Below are 19,391 nucleotides of genomic sequence, written 5' to 3' on the forward strand. Positions count from 1 at the left end.
AAAGCATGTAGTTGTGTTTCTTCCTTGTATCTCAGTAGTAAGCGTACATGACATTTTACAAAAATGAATAATTCAAAGAGAGAATTGGCCAACAAAAATGAAAGTGCAGCAAAGAAGTGAAAAGTGATAATGCTGGAAGTAAAATTTGAGTTGAATGTAAATAGAGTTGTAAAAGAAAGAGCTGACTGGTGAATGTTGACACTGCCACCTTCAAGAGATTCTAGATTTGTAGCCAGAGGAAGTTAGTGATAGAAAACTTAAAGACATTAATGAGGAAAGTGGTTATGAGAAAAAGGATGAAGATGTCCCAGAGGAAGTGATGCTAGCAAAAAACTTCACATTAATTAAAGGAACTCAATATTTCACAACGTTGAAAGCACAGAGGTCAAAATGTTAGAAGCTGATTCACACAAGTGTGACATTGTGCCAAGGTATAAAAAAGATGCTTGTTCCATAGCTTAATTTATATGACCAGAAGAAGACAAGTACCGTTTAAACTACCCTTAATAACTACTTAAAAAAGAAAAAAAAATTTTTTTAATTCTGTTTCTAACATTTTAAATTGCAGTGTACTAAATAAATCTTAATTTTACTATTTTTTCCACTTCCCTGTTGTCTTAGTTATCCAGTGCTGCTAGAGCAGAAATGCCACAAGTCGGTGGCTTTAACAAACAGAAATTTATTTTCTCACAGTTAGCAGGCTAGAAATCCAAAATCAGGGCCCCAGCTCTAGGGGAAGGCTTCTTTCTCTTTCGGATCTGGAGGAAGGTCCATGTTCCTTGGCTCCTTGGTGATCTTCCTATGGTGTGGCATCTTTCTTCCCCATGTCTGCTTACTGGCTTGCTTGTTTAATCTCTTTTATATCTCAAAAGAGACTGACTCAAAATACACCCTACACTATCCTGCCTCATTAGCATAACAAAGACAATCCATTCCCAAATAGGATTATAACTACAAACGTAGAGGTTAGGATTTACAACACATATTTTTGGGGGACACAATTCAATCCATAAATAAAGGAGCCCTGGTGGCACAATGGTTAAGCATTCAGCTGCTAACTGAAAAGGCTGGTGGTTAGAACACACCAGCCATTCTGATGGAGAAAATAACTGGTGATTTGTTCCTACAAAGATTACAACCTAAAAAACCCTATGAGGCAGTTCTTCTTGGTTCAATAGGATCACTATTAGTTGGAATGGACTTGATGACATACAACAACAACAACAATAATGCATTCATAACTGACAATAAGAGTTTAACGTTCTGACAAAAATTTTGAAAGGTCACGGAGCAATCAATTTTCCCATTGGTTATAAAGATCGCTTTGCAAGGTCGCTTTTATGGTCCTGCACTACCGTGGGAAACCCTGGTGGTGTAGTGGTTAAGTGCTACGGCTGCTAACCAAAAGGTCAGCAGTTCGAACCCACCAGGTGCTCCTTGGAAACTCTATGCGGCACTTCTACTCTGTCCTCTAGGGTCGCTATGATTCGGAATTGACTCAACGGCAGTGGGTTTGGTTTTTTTGGGTTGGCACTACCATGCAAAGTGAGGACTGTCTGTAGTCTTGTTCTGACCCTGAATAGAACTAAAGTTGGTCAAAGCCTGCTGTGCAAAGAAGATATTTCCTCATTGTCCCAGACTTTACTGCAGATCAGATCTTTATCTTCTACTCTTGGTGCTTCCTCTGCTTAGATTCTTGTCCTGGGTGCTACATCCATGCTATGTGTGTCTATGTTCACCACTTCTTAGCACACGTATTATAACTAGCTGCTTACCCAGTTCTTAATTCAACATTATGCGTAATAGATCATCAGTAAATATTCTTTCAATGAATGTCAAGCATATCATTTAGAGCATGCAGAAGGGTTCCAATTGTTTTTACTCTTTATAAATCAAGTTCAAGTGTCTGCCTTTGATGATGAATTTTTTAGCATATTGCAAAATTTTATGGAATTTGTCTCAGTGAATGGCAATAAATATTAATGGCCACATCTAACAAAGAAACTAAATAGTGGTAATTTCTAAAGCTGAAGAGGGACTATCTTAATGTTTTGTTTCTTTGATTTTTGTTTTTGATCGCAAGTAATAGCTGCCTTATACAAAAAGTTAATAAACAGGAACTGTATTAGAAAGAGAGTGAGATTTTTGCAGAATCTGAGGGAGAGTTGGAAGCCATGTTGGGAAGGGTGGCAGTGGGCCGTCTCTGAGTACCTTGGCAGCAAGAGTTTTGGGCTCTTCCTTCAACATCTCTGCTGTTAATGGGCTACAGATCCCAATTCCCAGCCTCTGTGTCTCTGTGCTCAGGTTCCAAATTCCCAGAAACAGAATATCATTGGTCCAGCTGTGGCCTTGCAGATGGGAACAAAGAGTCTAATCAACTGGTTACTTGGGACCACCACTATGAGTTATAGGGGCATTTCCTAGAGAAGGGATAATTGTCCTGAGCTGGGAAGACAGCCAAAAAAAGGTGATTGCTATAGTATTTTACTCTACAATGTGTCATTTTTATTCCCCTAGATTTTCACTTTGCTTAGGAGTTAAATTATTGAAAATTTGTCTTTCTAAATTAAATTTTTATAAATGGAAAGAATTTTCAATGCTTTCCAAAGAAATTCTCTAGTGAGTGCTTTTATAACATAAGTGCTCCCTGTCTTCAATTAGTTTTGCAAGTTTCCATGTGAAATCCAGTTTAAGCCCTTAAAATGGTCTACAAGACCCCACCATGATCTCTAGCTCCCTCCTGTGAACTTGACCTCCTCTTCTACCCTCCCACCCTCCTCTCTGGTCATACTGGCTTCTGTGCAGTTCCTTGAACACCCCAGGGACACGTCTGCTGTAGGGCCTATCGACCTGTTCCCTCTGCCTGGAATGCTTTTCCCCCAGATGTCCACTTGGCTTACTTTCCTGTTTCCTTCAGGCATTTGCTCAAATGTCACCTCCTCAGCAAAGTCTACCCTAACCACCCTACTAAATACTATAACCAGTACCTTCCTCCTGATCCCCTTACCCTGCTCTCCTGTCTTTTCATGTATCACCAGTTATTAACATTCCCTGTAATTTACTTTTTATCATGCCTATTGTTTATTGTCTGCCCTTCCACCACTATGGTGCAAGTTCCATCAGGGTTGTTATTGTTATGTGTCGTTGAGTCGGTTCCAACTCATAGCGACCCTATAGGACAGAGTAGAACTGCTCCATAGGGTTTCCAAGGAGCAGCTGGTGGATTTGAACTGCCAACCTTTTGGTTAGCAGCCAAATGTTTAACCACTGCACCGACAGGGCCTCTCCATCAGGGTAGGGATCCATATTTTGTTCCTTGATGTACCCTAAACAATTAAAACAGTGTCTGGCACATGGTAGGTGCTCAGGAAATATCTGTTGAATAAATGACATTATCTTTTTTTTCAAAAGTGGAACGCTCCTTTAACGTTTAAGGGCACTTCAGACAAATGAATACAAGTTGCAGTTATTTTGAGGTCACAAAAGAGAGATGAGGTTAGTGATACCTGTAGCAATGCCCAACATGAGAATAGAGTTGTGTTCTTATTGTATTAGTCAAACAGTGAGGCATAAGGAAATATGAATTGTTGAGGGTCTTGTTTAGAAATTTAGCTAGCCAGGTGAGAAACACAAGAATTTCCGTCACCTTCTCTTGCATATTGAGTTTCTCACTTTAGTAGTACCACAGCTGCATCAAGTGAAGGGCTACTGACTTTTGGCACAAACCAATTTATTCTACTTGTTTTTCATTGTGACTCCTTTACTAATAGTTCGGTTTGCAGGCTTCCTTTTAACTACCAAAGTTACAAGCCCATCCCCTTTGCTTCTCTTGAGAGAGCACCTCCTGTTTTTTTCCTAGAAAGAACTCTGGCTAAAGATTTGAGGAACACCTTGAACTGAGGAGTGACAGGTTCCAGCCTAGAGTGTGCTCTAAGTAAGTGTAGCTGCCTTATGTGTTACCAGGGTGTGATTTCAAGCCATGGGATAAGGAGAAGATGTTAAAATCATGGTGAAAAATATATTATTTCTTTCCTGGAAACATGGCATTTGAGAAAACAGAAAATGATAGGCCAAGTTAGGGATGCCTACCCTCTTGGAAAGATTGAGCTTTGATTCTGTTTATTGTATGAAATGGAAATGCCAGGACGTTGAGAGATAGACAGACCAGTGCCAAAAGGGGCTCACTTTCCTGTATTCCCCGTCAATGTAGAACCAAGTAGGGTCCAAACATGCTCGTGCCGCATAGCCAAAGGTGGGTTCTTCAGTTGTCCAAGAATTCTGTGTGAGGGCAGATAGTGGGGGTAGGTTGCTTATGACCTGCAGTTGAACCTCTAAGAACACAATGAGGATACCATTCAGAAAGGAGGGAAGTGTGCTGACCTCTGTCACCAGTGGTACCATGGTCTCAAGCCCCATAAAGGGACTTCTCCCAAGGGTCTCTCATAATACTACTATAAGAAAGGAAATGTCTTACTGCAACTGCAAGTTTGCATTATTTAGCACATTCGAGCTATGGAGTTTTACCACCTAAACCTCAACCTAAGTTGAACTCACATCCCTGGAGCTCAATTGACTTCCACAGAGTTTCCTGAGGACTTGTGATGATTAAAGGTACTTGGTTCTCACTGACAAGCTCAAGATGGTTTTCCCACCAGGGTCATTTCTTTAAATTTAGAATTCACAATAGAATGAGGACTTCATTGTGGAGGGACAAGGAAGGCAACAATGTACCTGAGTATGATACAGAAAGTGGACTTGGGGGCTTGAAGTCAGGGTTCATATCTGAGACCTTAGGCAAATTAAATAAGGATAAGTTCATGTTTGGGATAAACACCTAGAAGGGAGAAGTCATGGAAGATGTGAGGAGAAATTAGTGCCCTTGTCCAGAAAGTCCTTGTGGAGGTGGGGTTTGGGGAGCTGGTTGAATGAAAGAAGTGACTTTTGAAGTTGGAGTTTTCTGAGGTACTTGAACCTACTCATGGTACTACAATGGATTTTTGTAAAAATAATTTTTTGCGTGAAAGTTTACACCGCAAATTAGGTTCCCTTTTAACAATTTCTACACAGGTTTTTCAGTGATATTTGTTGTATGTTTCACAATGTGGCAACATTCTCATTATTTTCATTCTGGTTGTTCCATTTTCAGTAATCTGGTTCCCTGTCTCCTTACCTTCTCTTCTTTCCTTTAGAGTAATTGTTGGCCATTTGGTCTCATATAAATGATTTTTTAAAGGAGTGCAGTATTCACATGTGATATTCTTTATTTTGTGAGACAATTTGTCATTTAGCTAAAAGGTGACCTCAGAGGATAGTTTCGGTTCAGTTTGACAGTGTACCTCAGGGGGATAGTCTCAGGGAGTCCTCTAGTCTTAAGTGGTCCAGTAAGTCTGAACTTTTTAAGAAGCTGAGTTCTGTTCCACATTTTTTTCCCATTCTATCAAGATTCATCTATTGCGGCTCCTATTAGAACAGTTGGTAGTGGTAGTCAGGCACCATCTAGTTCTTCTGGTCTCAGGGTAGATGAGGTCATGGTTTGTGTAGGCTATTCATCCTGTAGACTAGTTTCTTCTCTGACTGAGTCTTTGGTTTCCTTCTTTGTCTTTTGCTCTGGACGAGTAGAGACCAGTAGTTGTATCTTAGATGGCAGTTCACAAGCTTTTAAGCCCCCCAGACATTACTCACCAAACTAGGATGTAGGACGTAAATTTTATGAGCTATATTATGCTAGTTGGCCAAGTTGTTCGAGACCATGGTCCTGTCTTAGTTATCTAGTGCTGCCATAACAGAAATACCACAAGTGGATGGCTTTAACAAACAGAAATTTGTTTTCTCACAGTTTAGGAAGCTAGAAGTCCGAATTCAGAGTGCTGGCCCTAAGGGAAGGCTTTTTCTTTCTGTTGGCTCTGGAGGAAGGTCCTTGTCTCCTCAGCTTCTGCTTCCTAGTTCCTTGGAGGTCCTCCATGTGTCTTGGCATCTATCTTACCCCACCTCTCCTCTGCTTACTTGTTTAATCTCAAAAGAGATTGACTAAAGGTACACCCGATACTAATCCTGCCTCATTAACATTACAGATACCACATATTCCCAAAAGGTATTGTAACCACAGGCATGGAGGTTAGAATTTAAAACATATATTTTGGGGGACTGTAATTTAATCCAAAATATTCCACCTTTTGGCACCCCAGAATTCATGTCTTTGCCACGTGCAACACACATTCACCCTATCACACATTCTGAGATTTCAAACCCAGAAAACCAATCCTGCCAGGTGTTTGGTTATGTCTAAGAAGTATCTGTAAGTACCCCTCATGTGCTTTGTTAAAAATAAAAAATAAAAAATATATATATATATAAAAGATGCATCTATTTACGGCAGTGGGTTTGGTGTTTTGTTATTTATGCACACATATATACATACCTATTCACATGCATGCATACATATGTTTGTAACCACAGGTATATTTTTTGGTGGTTATTGCTGTTGCTGCGAAATTATATATCATAGCATTTACCAAAAACAACCTTTTTTCTTGCATATCTCTTAATGACGTCATTTAGTTTGACCAAACTGCGTTTCATGCACATTCAGTGTTACGTTTCCCATTACCAAAAATAACAAGTGACTACTATCCGGAGTGATTCCCTCCTCTCCTCCCACCCCAATTCCTGGTAACCACCAATGAGCATTGGTTTCTGTATGTATACCTGCTCTTGACTCCAATTGGTTTTGAAGTCTGAGAATATGACTCTGGACTTCTAAAATATATAATCACAGAGTGTTTGCCATATTAAAAGGAAGCATTCCAACTACAACCTTTATTGAAAATACTCTATTATCAGAGACAGGAATGATAGAGCTTAAGATTTTATTACAGAAAGTGGATGTCCTCCTCACTGGTGTACTACCCTTGGCACTTAAGTAGAGACATTTCCTATAGCTCTGAGTATGGGAATATGCTTAAAAAGTATATTTTAACAGCTAATAGTAGATGGTTATACAAAAAAAAAAAGTCTTTTTTCTTTTTTTGTATAACCATCTACTATGTGAATATGCCATACTTTGACCATTTCCCGTTTATGTTGTTTTCAGGTTTTTTTACATTGTAATATTCATAAAGTAATATATAATTAAATACATATTACTACAATAAAAAGACATGCAAATATTTGTCCAATTCTGTTTCCTTAAGATATATTACTAGAAGTAGAATTACGAGATATTTATTACATGTTGCTAAATTGCTTTCCAGAAATATTGTATCAGATCAATTTGGAATGGCTAGATCAACTGTAATGCTGTGCCCACCTGAACATTTTCAAAAAGCCTTTGTCAGATCTGCACATCTTTGATTATTAATGACATGGAGCAGTTCTACATGCTTATCAGCCATTTGTATTTCTTCTGTATCTCTTTATCTGTTTTTATTTTGAGTGATTAGTATTTGTCTTATTGATTTGTAATTTATAAAAGAGATGGAGGGGAACCTATAGATTAAGGGAAACTTAACATAGTTTCAAGGTGGGAATCTTACTGGATTTATGATTCAAAGTGTAGAAAAAGACATTTATGATACATTTGGATATTTGATGGTGTTAAAGAATTATTGGGGGATTTTAGGTAAATAGTATTGTGATTTTGTTTGTTTCTGTGTTTTTAGAAGAGTCTTTGTTTTAATAGATGCATCCTTGATGTACTTATGAGTGAAATGATATGATATCTGGGAACTGCTTCAAAATAATACGAGAGTTTGGGGAAGTAGGTAGGGATAGAGATAAAACCAGATTGGCTAGGAGTTGATATTTGCTGATGTGATTGGATGGGTACATGAAGGTTCATGATACTATTGTTTCTATTTTCTGATTCTCCATTGTTAAATGTTTTTAAAAATGCTGTGGTGATGGTGGGACTGTTTGTCTTGCTTCTGATTTTAAATGAGACACATTTGATATTTCACCAGGAAGAATGATAATAGCTGTTGGCTTTAAAGCACTTCATGTTGAGAAACTGTCCTTCTATTCCTGATTGTTTAAATCAGAAATGGGTGCTGAAAAAATATTAAATGCCTTATCAATATCTTGAGATTATTTTGCTATTATTATTAGACCTATTGCTATGAGGTAGTCTTACTTCTGTTATTTTAAACCCCTCTTGAACTTCTCAGAAAAACCCTACTTGTAGTTATTCTTTCATTCAGCAAGAATTTACTGAGCATCTGGTAAGTGCCAGCCCTGTGCTGGGCACAGGGGACACAGAAGAGAACAAGACAGGCAAGCCCTTTCCCTCTTGAAGCTTAATTCTAGTGGGAGAGGTAGACCATAACCATGTAAATAAATGAATACGTTCAGGTGGTGGTAAAGCTTCTGGCTGGTAGAAAATCTGGGCCTCTGAGCCAGAGAACAATGAGAGGGAAGATATGTCAAATATTGCTACCGTCTTTGTGGGTGGGGCTGTGCTTTTCAAGGTGGCAAAATGAGGCAAATTTTCCTCAAATTAGCTCCATCAGTTTCATATTTCATGATCATTCTTTTCAAATTCTGGCAAGAGCTGAGTATTAGAATTAGTTTTTGAGGTTGTTTTGTGCACCTTGTTTTTCTGTGTTATTATAGGTATTTTAGTGCTAAGTTCAGAGAGTTGTCCTCCTGGAATTGTGAGGCAAACACCATTTGCATTGGAACCGTGTGTGTGTGTGTGTGTGTGTGTGTGTGTGTGTACCAGTTTCATCTGTGTCAATTATCCTGTTAACAATTTTACTGCTTAATCTACTTAAAAACAAAGCTAATTAGGAAGTTAAACTATCTACAGTTGTAGTGAATGGCAACTACCACTAGACTTATTGAGCATTTATTCTGTGCTCAGCCATTCAATTCTCACAATGAGCTTACATGGCACTGTTCAGGTCTTTGTCTCACAGTTAACATCTCTATAGATCTTTGAGATCTTTATCGACCAAAGAGATGAGGTAACTTCTTCAAAGATCCACTGTTTCCAAGTGGAAGAGCTGGGATTTGAACCAGCAGCCTCTCTCCAGTGGCCACATTTTTAACCAGCAGACCATAGGCATGTTTATAATCCAGTCCCTAAGATGATGATTTCTAACAGGATGACCTTCTCTGTGTGTTTCAGGTTTTGCTGATCTTTGCGAAGGAAGATAGTCAGAGTGACGGATTCTGGTGGGCCTGTGACAGAGCCGGCTACAGGTGCAATATCTCTCGGACTCCGGAGTCAGCCCTTGAGTGCTTTTTAGATAAGCACCATGAAATTATCGTTATTGATCACAGGCAAACTCGAAACTTTGATGCAGAAGCTGTGTGCAGGTACCTTCCTGGATTTAACGTGCTTAGTAAATGTCGGTTTAATAGTTGAATATGAACTTCATTCACAGATGTGATTCATTCCATCCCAAGTATTTCTAAAATATGTATTGACATTTCTAAGCAGTATGTTTGATTTCTGGGATGAAAGCTTTTGCTCCTCTTGCAGGTTTCTCTTGCCTTTCCTACTTTTCCACGTTTGAGTTGCACTGAACTTGGAAGTGTGAGCTGGGTTCCACAGAAAACTTCAGGGTGCCTTCCCCCACCTTGCCAAGTGCTGCTCATATTTCAAGAACAACATTAAAATTCACACAGTTCTTATTACACAGATACGGTTTGGATTTAAACCAGAGATTTTAATCATTATTCTGTCCCAAAGTGAGCATCAGCAATGTGTGAAATAGAAATTTTTCCGTCCCTGACACAGATGGTTAGCTCCTACAGCAGGCTTCCCAGTAATGGAGCAAAGGCAGCCACTTTGCAGCAGCAGAAAATCTTCCAGGGACCCAAGCCCCCTGCTTGTTTATAGAAATCCTTGTGTTCTGGGCAGGAAAAGCATGCCTGTTCATAAATAAATGCATAGTCATAAGAGGTAGCACTGATGAACTGATCGATTTAGCAGAAGTGGAATGCTTTGAAGCAAGAGGGAAGAGGTCACTAATTAAATGATAGACCAGGCCAGACTCCAATCACCTATGGAACTGGAATGTTCTTGAATATTCATTAGTGAAAAGAAAGGTAGGGAAATGGCTTCTTGGAGCCATTGGTAACCTGACATGAAACTTATGGATTAAGACAAGTTTTTCCTCATAGCCATTGCCTTTGCTATTCTTTGGTGGTCTTCAGTTTCCCAAAGAAGAATTTTTCTTAAGGAACCTATTTTAAAATGTTTTACTGGTTTCATATAAGCTAATTTTTTCACACTTATTTATTTAATAATGTGTATATTTGGTCATAAAATATTTGGATGGCATTTTTAACATTAAGAAATCTTTTTAAATGCTTTTTGGGATCAAATTGAGTCGTTTATACTGAGTATGTCTTTTTTCTTGGTCTTAATTTACTTTTCGTACAAGATCGTATGGTAGAAATAGCAGTCTTTGTGCATACTTAGAGTGATTCAAGGTGTCAGCTATTCAAAAATTAATAAGAAATCTTTTAATTCAGACAAAGCCAGTTTAGCAGATAAGTTTTACATTCTTCCTTAAGCATAAAGAGTTGTGGCTCTGTTTCTTAGCATAAGGCATCTCTGGCTTAGCTGCACAGAAAAACAGTGGTTATCTGTGCATTCGGAAGCCAGGTGTACATACCTGGCAGTGTGTTTGCTGACCGTTACTGGTTAGGTAGAGGCTAGCCAGGTTCCCGAGTGCTTCACTACCAGCACATGTGGTAGTGATTTATTAACATGTGTGGGGAATACACTCCTGGCAGATACACATTCGTTATTGCCACATAGGCCCTAGATCTCTGATTTTGAGCTAGACTGGCTGTCCCTTGCTTCCTTGGCCTCCCCATCCTGCCACCCTACCAGTTCTCCCTTAGTCCTCTCGACCAAGAAGAGACATAGGTCCCTCTTACCAGATCAGTCCCTTTGGAGGGATGAGAGAAAGAGGGAAGCAGCAAGGAGTAACCCAAAAGATGGAAGCCAATCCCTAAAGAGGCCAAGAAAACTTGCGCTCTGGCCCAGTTATGTTTATAGTGTGTTTTAGCTTCTGCTCTAAGGCTTACCCCTTACAATGTAGCCCAGCAGCATATCCTTGACTCATCACTGGGGTGGAATAGGCCCACCGAAGGCCTATTCCAGTGTTTTCTTGGAGATTAGAGTATGCCCCTGAAACACTGTGCATTCTTTTCGTTAGGCACTGACTGGTATTTCTGCTAACTACCCAGTAGGCTTCTAAGTATAAAATAAGTGTAGATTCACCCTAGCAGGACCCATTCTGTAGGGTGGCTGGATGGGCTTGGTCTGTGTTAGCATTGGAGGGATATTGACTTATCCCTCCTGCCTCTTAGTGAGTTAAGGTATTCTCTCCAAAGGAACTCATTCAAATACCATTTATGTATAAGGGGAAACTTCACTTTCCAGGAATACAATGGCTGATCATTTTCTTGAGCCTTCTGCCCTCATAGATGGAGGTCTCAAGGAATAGGACATGGGGAAGGTACATTTTTTTGAGAAAGGTCAGGAAAAATGTGGGGTTGTCCATAGAGGATGAAGTGGTATGAACCGGCTGTCCCTGGGAGAGAAGTAGAGCAAACACATTAAAATGGAGAACAGAGGAAATACCAATAGTCAGAAAGAAAAACAAACACACTTTGTTTCACAGATTACTCAGGAGTAGCCTTGACCTTCCTTCAGTGCTTGGAGATGATGCTTCCCTTCTGAGGGATCACAAAATAAGCAGAGGCCAGACCAAGGGAATAGGTCAAACAAGCATTCACATTTATACTAAGATTCAAGCATGTGACACTTTGTTAAAAGTTCATCCAAATTGTGACCCCCTGACCAGAATAATCCAGAATCTGAGCTGTAGTACAGCACATCTAAGAAGATTCAGGGACTTCAAAATTCAACATTTTTGTATATTTTGATCCTGTTACAATCCTAAGGAATAAGCTAACTATATACATGTTTGTCATAATTCAACAAATATAATTATAGTGGCAGGAACTATATTACAGCATTTCGCAGCCCCCGCTGATGACCCAGTTATTTAAAAGTATTTGAGCACAAACAATGATACAACAGAAGAATGTGGACAACTTTTTGTACCTTCTTTAATAAGCTTTGACCTGCATTTGTATATCCAGCTGCCCGCAAGCACTTTCTTCTTTAAGGTCAGCTTTCTGAACTATCTACTATTTTAAAAGGAAAAAGATCCAGCCCAATTAGCTTCCCAAGTACAAACCGATAACTAGAGGATTGTAGGACTGCCAGTTTTTTGCAGAGTGGAATTTCAATCAGAAACATGGAATTTAAGTGGAATTTGCCAATTTTTGAAGTGGAAAATTGGCAGGTCTGACCTGTTGGATAATTGCCTAGAAGCTCAAAAAAAAAATTTTTTTTTTCCTAAATAAAACAAAGAGATTGACCTAACCCACAAGGGCATCTCTCTTTCTTGTCTTTCATGCATTTTCAGACTTTATTTCATTTAGAGAAAAAGTTGATTTTGTGCCATTTTCAAAGTGAAGACGTTCCACATTCGTTAATGTAACAAAGCCCAGATCACCTTGTTTGACGCGGAGCCTTTTCATTGCAGGTCAATCCGGGCCACAAATCCCTCCGAGCACACGGTGATCCTTGCGGTGGTTTCACAAGCGTAAGCACACCCTCCCATCCCCAGCTGGAAGTAGTACTGTTCATCTGAAACATGTGTCTGACGTCATCTAGCCTTTGAGCTCGCCAAGCAATGGGCATTTCTTTGGCCCTACGATACCAACCTTAGCCCTTGCATTTGGGAGTTTTGTTTCACAAGTTTCTGGAAATACTTAGATTTTTCTCTTTATCATGTTTAATTGCTATTAGCACACCCTTACACACCTCAGGAAAAAAAGATTGCTTGGTATATACTAAAAATGAATAGAAAATCTGGAGAGGAGGAAGTCTGCAGAGAACATTGTTCTAATTTATCTTTTCTTTGAAGAAAAGAAATGGGAAAATGCTTGGTTTTCACTAAAGAAGAAAAATGGTACCATGAGAACAAAGAGGCACTAAATCCACTGTGGCTAGAAGCAGGACAGAAGGATTTATGCCAATGTTGGAAGGCAAAGAAGGATTGAGCTGTAGGTTCAATTAGACTGTAGGATGCCAAACTGGCTCTGCCGGGTTTATTGTTTGAAATGGCCAGCACTTAAAATAAAAGAATCAGCAGGAAAAATAGTTGTTTGTACAAGCTTTGATGGTTGGAACCTTTGCAAGTATCACAATTTGTTGTAGTCCCTTAATGGCTGTCATTAGCTTTGGAGAGAACAGACCTTAATTAGGGCCTAAGATCTGCTTCACTTGCCCCATCGTGATGTTCACAGTCTTGGCAACAAAGGAGCTGACAAGCCAGCAGCTCAGACAGGAAAGACTAGGCCTCCCTCAGGCAAGGCTGGCTCAGGGTAGACTTGACATACTTCATTCCAAGGCCCTGTTGGTACAGTGGGAAATCATGGCTTTAAAGGCTTGCCCTTGCCAAAGACTTCTACCTGCCTGCTACTCCTGGAGTCTTTTTTTAGGAGCTGTGTCTCTTCAATTTGTTTGACACCTTCCGCTGGCAACAGTCTGAGAAGTGTGGAGAAATTGTCCCCATTGGTTGTTTACCACCTCCCCATCCTGGTGGGATATGGGATCACTAGGTGAATGAGTGGGAGAGCCCTAGGTGTGAAATCAGTCTTCTTTGGCCCTCTTGCTTGTATTTTATCTTCTATGGACTCTGAGATCTGAACAAGGTCTTAGAGTCCTGGCTGTGGACAACAGAAGTGTGCTTGGCCACACAGCCTTTTCCCTAAGCCTGACTTACTCCACTTATTCCTGACTTTTATCCTATTCATATAGCAAAAATATTTACTAGTCCTTGCTAAGTAAAGGTTACTATGGCTTATTTCTTGTTGTTTTTTCACCCCTCCCCCCTTTCTCCCCCCATTTTTTAAATAAAATACTTCATATATATAAAGAGTGAAAATAAAATGAATACTTAGTGTCTTATGCCACTAAGTTGATGGAATAGAACATTAATACTTTTGGAACACTCTTGGTGCCTCTGATGATTTCTCGTTCAGAGAAGTGTAGAGCCTTGAGCTCTTGAGGAAAAAAAGGAATAGGGAGGACAACTTTTCCTTGTAGGGCAGAAATCAGTTGTAGGTAACGCTTCAAATAAGCACAGGAATTTCTTTTGCTATATTCTCTCAGTTCCTCCATCTTCCTTGCCTGTTTTCCAGGGTATGTACCCTGTGTTACTTGCTCAGGGTTGCTGTTTCTCTTGTAGTAGTGGGGCCCTAGCTACAGCATGTCTTCATGATAGGAGCTTTCCCTTCTAATTTGGCATTCCTGATGGCACTCCCCTCCCCATTTGGCCATGGGGTCATGCAGCCTATAATGTCAGTTGTCTTCCTCACTGAGAGTTGGACCCAGCTAGGTCTTGGGTCGGGTGTCGTGCTTCCAGAAGATTTAGGGGCAGAAATAGGGACTTGAGTCTCTGGGATGAGCAGTCCACTGCTCCCCTCTGCTATTATTAAGCTTTGCTCCAGCTCCAAAGGGCTGCTGTGAGTTGGAGGAGGCCACTCATATGTACCTGTGGTGACAGTTTCAGGCATACTGTGGAGCTTTTCTTATTTTTTGTCTTTGTCTTTTTTGCATTTGGAAGGCTAGTGTGGGAATAGGAAGGAAGGTGTATGTTGGTTAGGAAGCCACTCTTAGAGCTAAGGCTATGTTTGCCTCATCGCTATCTCCGTGTTTTGGCATGAGTAATCCTGGTTTGTATCTGCTGAGTGACCATGTTTTCTGCTTTGCTGCAGATCGGGTGACCATGAAGAGGCCTCTGTCCTTCCACTTCTCCATGCTGGCTTCAACAGGGTACGTAGACGATGAGCCACAACCTCTGTAGGTGCAGACTTCTTACCACTGACTCTCTGCTAACAGCAAAATAAAATCGCCACATATGACTGTTGAGGGAATTACGCTCCAGGACTCTGAGAGAAAGGAAATAACCCTGTTCTAATGGAATAGTAACAAGCACCTGCTAGTCAAACTTTTCCCCTTCTTCTCTCATAACTTTATATATTTTAGCTACAGATCTATAACAATATAAAAACACACCTTATTACATCAGATCAAAATTCTGTAGTCCCAAAGTAATTTCATTTATAACAATACGACTAACGTGTGTGTGTGAGAGAGAGAGAGTGAGTGAGTGAGTGAGTTTGGCCATATATAAATAAGTCCACAAAATTGACGTCCAGGTGCCATGTTCACTAGTGCTTGAGTATAACTTGTACCATAGGAGTAGGCACGTGATGGCTGAAGGTTTGGTTGTAGGCAACTGTGTGTGTGCAAACGGAAAGAAGATGATGGCAGTAGGTTGAAAAAAGAAGGAAGGAGTGGGAAGAGACAATCAAAGCATGAATGTTTAAAAGAAGTGGGTTTTTTTTGTTTGTTTTAATAATACATTTTCTGTGAGGGTTAACACAGCAGTTTAGATTCCCATTTAACAATTTCGACACAAGTTGTTCCATAACATCGGTTACATTCTTCATAGTGTGTGAGCATTCTGATTATTTCTGTCTGGTTGTTCCATTTCTATTAATCTGGTTTCACTGCCCCTTTCATTCTCATCTTGTTTTAATGCAATTGTTGATCGTTTGGTCACATATAGGTGATTTTTTTTATAAGTTGTTTTTTTTTTAATTCTATTGTGTTTAGATGAAAGTTTACAGTACCTATTAATTTTTCATTCAAAATTTTATACACAAATTGTTTTGTGACATTAGTTGCAATTCCTGCAATATGTCAGCACTCTCCCCCTTTCCCTTTCCATCCTGGGTTCTCTGTGTTCATTTGTCCAGCTTTCCTGTCCCTTCCTGCCTTCTTGTCTTTGCTTTTGTGTAGATGTTGCCCATTTGGCCTCGTATACTTGATTGAACTAAGAAGCACGTTCCTCACGGGTGTTATTATTTATTTTATAGGTCTGTCTAACCTTTAGCTTTAAGGTGGACTTCGGGAATAGCTTCATTTCTGAGTTAGCAGAGTGTCCAGGGGCCATAGTTTCAGAAGAAAGCTATTTTTTAATGGAGGAGGTCCCTGGGTAGCACAAATGGTTTGGAACCCACCAGCAGCACCACTGAAGAAAAGCATGCAGTCAGCTTCCATAAAGATTACAGCCAAGAAAACCCTGTGGAGCAGTTATACTCTGCAACACATTGGGTTGCCATGAGTTGGAATTGACTCAATAGTGACAGGTTTTATATTTTGTAATATTAGAAGAAAACAAATCCTTATAAAAAAATTATGAAGGACCTCACTTCATGTGTTTGAATTTTTTTTTTATAATAGCATGTATTATTCGTAATTAAAAAAAAATGTCCCTTTGGAAAATAATTGGGTACAGTTCCATAGTTGAGTTACGCAACATTTGCAGATAATTTAAACTCAAATAAATGACCTGTAGCGTGCTGTGAGCTCCTGGTTTAAACCATAAACATCAGCAAAGAAAAACTTTTGAGTCACAGCTATGTGAATAGCACCTATATTCAACTTGAAGATGAAGATTGATTACTCCGATGACTTATCAACAAACTAAATAACTGGACTTACCCGGGATCTCAAGGTCATTTGTGATAGGGGTAATCTGAGTCTCAGGTAGATGATGTGATGTGTCCTTACACATCAGACCTTTAGAAATAGGGCACCGCCTGCTCCTTGTGAATTGTGAAATTCCTTTGGTGCTTTAAGCCATGGTGCTTAGCTACCCTGAGGTTTAAAAAAAAAAAAAAAAAAATCCCTTCTTTGTTGTATACACAGAAAAGCATTTGTGATGCAGTTGTTTTGTGCTTTAGTGTGGAAGTCACAATGCTGTAAAAAATATTCAAGTCAAGGCAGTGTTTCACAATATGCAATAGAAAGGAATGTTTCTAATTAGCAGTGTTCTTCACTCTCCTGGCACTTTCCTTTTGTGTCTGTCATCTCTTCTCTCAGAGGCTGGCATTTGGTTCAGAAGGCTAGTCTCATATGCTGCTGTAGCTTAACGAGAATGCATAAGATAATGCTTTTGGTTTCTGGAATGGAGAGTCACAAAAGGAAAGTGGGCAAAGAAGCTGCATGGCTGAGACTTATTTTCTGGTTTTCTGACAAATAGCGCTAAAATTAGTTACAGATTTCATAGATCTTCTGTTCCCCAAAGTTGTCCTTCAAGTCTAAGTTGGGACCTCAGAGTAAGGGCGTAGATTTTCCTCATTACCTGGGGACTGATTGGAGACGGCAATGACACCTGTACCTTATGTCAGCTAGGACCTTGTGTAGGTGCTATTGAGTGTCTTTTTAAAATTCTGCTTTTTGTTCGGTGATTCTGCCTCCAGTGGCTATACCAATTGGTGTAGTTTGGAGGGATGGAGTCTTGTCCTGAGGGCAGGATTGTGGAGAAATAATTGGCACTCTTTGAGAGCAAATGCTATTAAGTAAATTTAGGAGGGAAAGTTCCATTGTTTTCTTTTTATACATTTTGTAACCTGTCTGTGCTGCTCTGAAAGGTTTAATTTCTCTCCACTCCGGTATGTTGCTGATTTCCTCAGCGAGCCCCAGTGAATAAAACCCTCTGTGGGAGACTGGAAAGCATCACCTCTCAGGGGCCGCCTGGTATTCGTACTACCAAGCGCCATTGAGGCTGTTAACAGCTAGGTCAGTGCACCCTGAAATACTCTGGGCTCCTATGGAGTCTTTCCCCCCGGAGTTTCTGTGGCGTGAGAGCTGCAGCAGCTCATCTCCAGGTGGCTAGTCTCCTTTTTTAGGCAAAATCCTGCCTTTGGCAACTCTCTACTCAAGCACCCTTCCAAATATGCCAGCTATTCTTGCCTTCCGTGAGGATTGTTTCCCATCTCTGAGTTGTTTTGAATGTATTAAATCATTTGCTGAAACTCAGCCCTGTGTTGCTAGCTAATTGGCCAGCGCTTCAGTCTGTGGTCCCTGTGTGGGGATCTGGGAACAAGCTGTGCATCAGATCTTCCACAAGTCCCCTCGAAGCCTTTTGTAGAGCATTGTAAGAGGCCCACTGCATTGATGTTCTATTCGCCCGGAGCCTTGTAGTAGCCAGCATCGTAGCATGGGGCCATTGTAACTCTTTTTAGCTCAACCTCTGCCTGCCTCCTTTTCTACTTGAGATGATCTTATTCAATCCAGTGAGTATTTGTGGTGCGCTTACCATGTGTAGCACAGTGCACTAGGTGTGTCAAGGATACAAATGTAAGACAGTTCTCTGCCCTCGAGAGGCTTACTGTGGAGGAGGAAGTGGGGAGCTGGGATTTATTATTTGTCAGGCTCATTTCTAGGTGATTTACTTAATCCTCATCTACATATGAGGGATTTCATATTTTCTTCATTTTTGCAGAGGAGGAAACAAGTTCAAAATGACAAAATAGCTTGCCAAACTCATGACAAAGTCAAGATACAAATGCTTGTTCCACTCAACTCCATATTGAGTCCACCAGAATAGTATTTCCTAAGCTGTTCCATGGAGCACAAGTATTCCAAAAACTCTTAATAGGTGTTCCATGAAAAAGACTTCTGTGATCAAATAAATTTGGGAAACCACTGAAGACTCTGTCCCCCACGGAGAACCCACTATGCACACCAGCAGCCTTGCTAGTTAGCGTAGTGAATGCTCTAAGAAGTCCTTTCCTAAAGACACCTGCCTAACTGTTTATTCCAGCATCTTCAAAACGTATTTTATCACGGACCCTTTTTTGTGTTTTATAAAGCATCACCCAACAACCCTCAGAGCTTTGTTATAGCTAAATCGGAACTTAATCATGTTTACTTTCCTTTTTTATGAAAGAAAGTGTATCTCTTATGGGAATCCCTGGGTGGTGCAAATGGTTACTGCACTCAGTTGCAAACCAAAAGTTTGAAAGTTCAACTCCACCCACAGGTGGCACAAAAGAAAGGCCTGGCAACCTACTTCCAAAAAATCAGCCATTGAAAACCCTAAAGAGCACAGATCTACTCTGATACACATAAGGTTGCTAGGAGTCAGAATCAACTTGATGGCAACTGGATGTTCGTTATGTATATTTTTATAACTCCCCCCCCCCTTTTTTTTTTTTTAGCAATTTCTACCTGAAGTAGTGGAGTAACAGAGGCATAGGAAAAGTGAGGAGGCTTTGAAGGTACCCATTTTGGAGAAACCGTCAACCCAGATGTGTGGAAGAGTGTGCGGAGGGGAGTGGGAAGGTTGGGAAAGGGATTGATTCTTTCTCTGGCCAACTTGGTTGAAAGAAATCTAAGAAGTATGTCTTTCAGCAAGGCTTGGTACTCTCTGCCTTTACCTGTCTAGCTATCTGAGAGATAAAAGAACGTGGTTGTGTAGTTTGGAACACTTTAGAGTTCT

At 40.1% G+C, this 19,391-nt stretch overlaps 1 protein-coding gene across 7 annotated transcripts in view; it reads left to right on the plus strand.

Moving 5' to 3' along the window:
• Positions 1 to 19,391, plus strand: part of PDE8B (phosphodiesterase 8B) — a 310,368-nt gene that overhangs the window by 163,005 nt on the left and 127,972 nt on the right. For all 7 annotated transcript variants that reach the window (XM_049866266.1, XM_049866271.1, XM_049866276.1 and 4 more), the window contains 3 exons: positions 9,125 to 9,315; positions 12,573 to 12,632; positions 14,812 to 14,869. In XM_049866266.1, the coding sequence (XP_049722223.1) occupies positions 9,125 to 9,315; positions 12,573 to 12,632; positions 14,812 to 14,869 (309 nt within the window). The remainder of the gene's footprint in view (positions 1 to 9,124; positions 9,316 to 12,572; positions 12,633 to 14,811; positions 14,870 to 19,391) is intronic.

Source organism: Elephas maximus, chromosome 2, assembly GCF_024166365.1.
Source record: "Elephas maximus indicus isolate mEleMax1 chromosome 2, mEleMax1 primary haplotype, whole genome shotgun sequence".
NCBI classification, from domain to species: Eukaryota; Metazoa; Chordata; class Mammalia; order Proboscidea; family Elephantidae; genus Elephas; species Elephas maximus.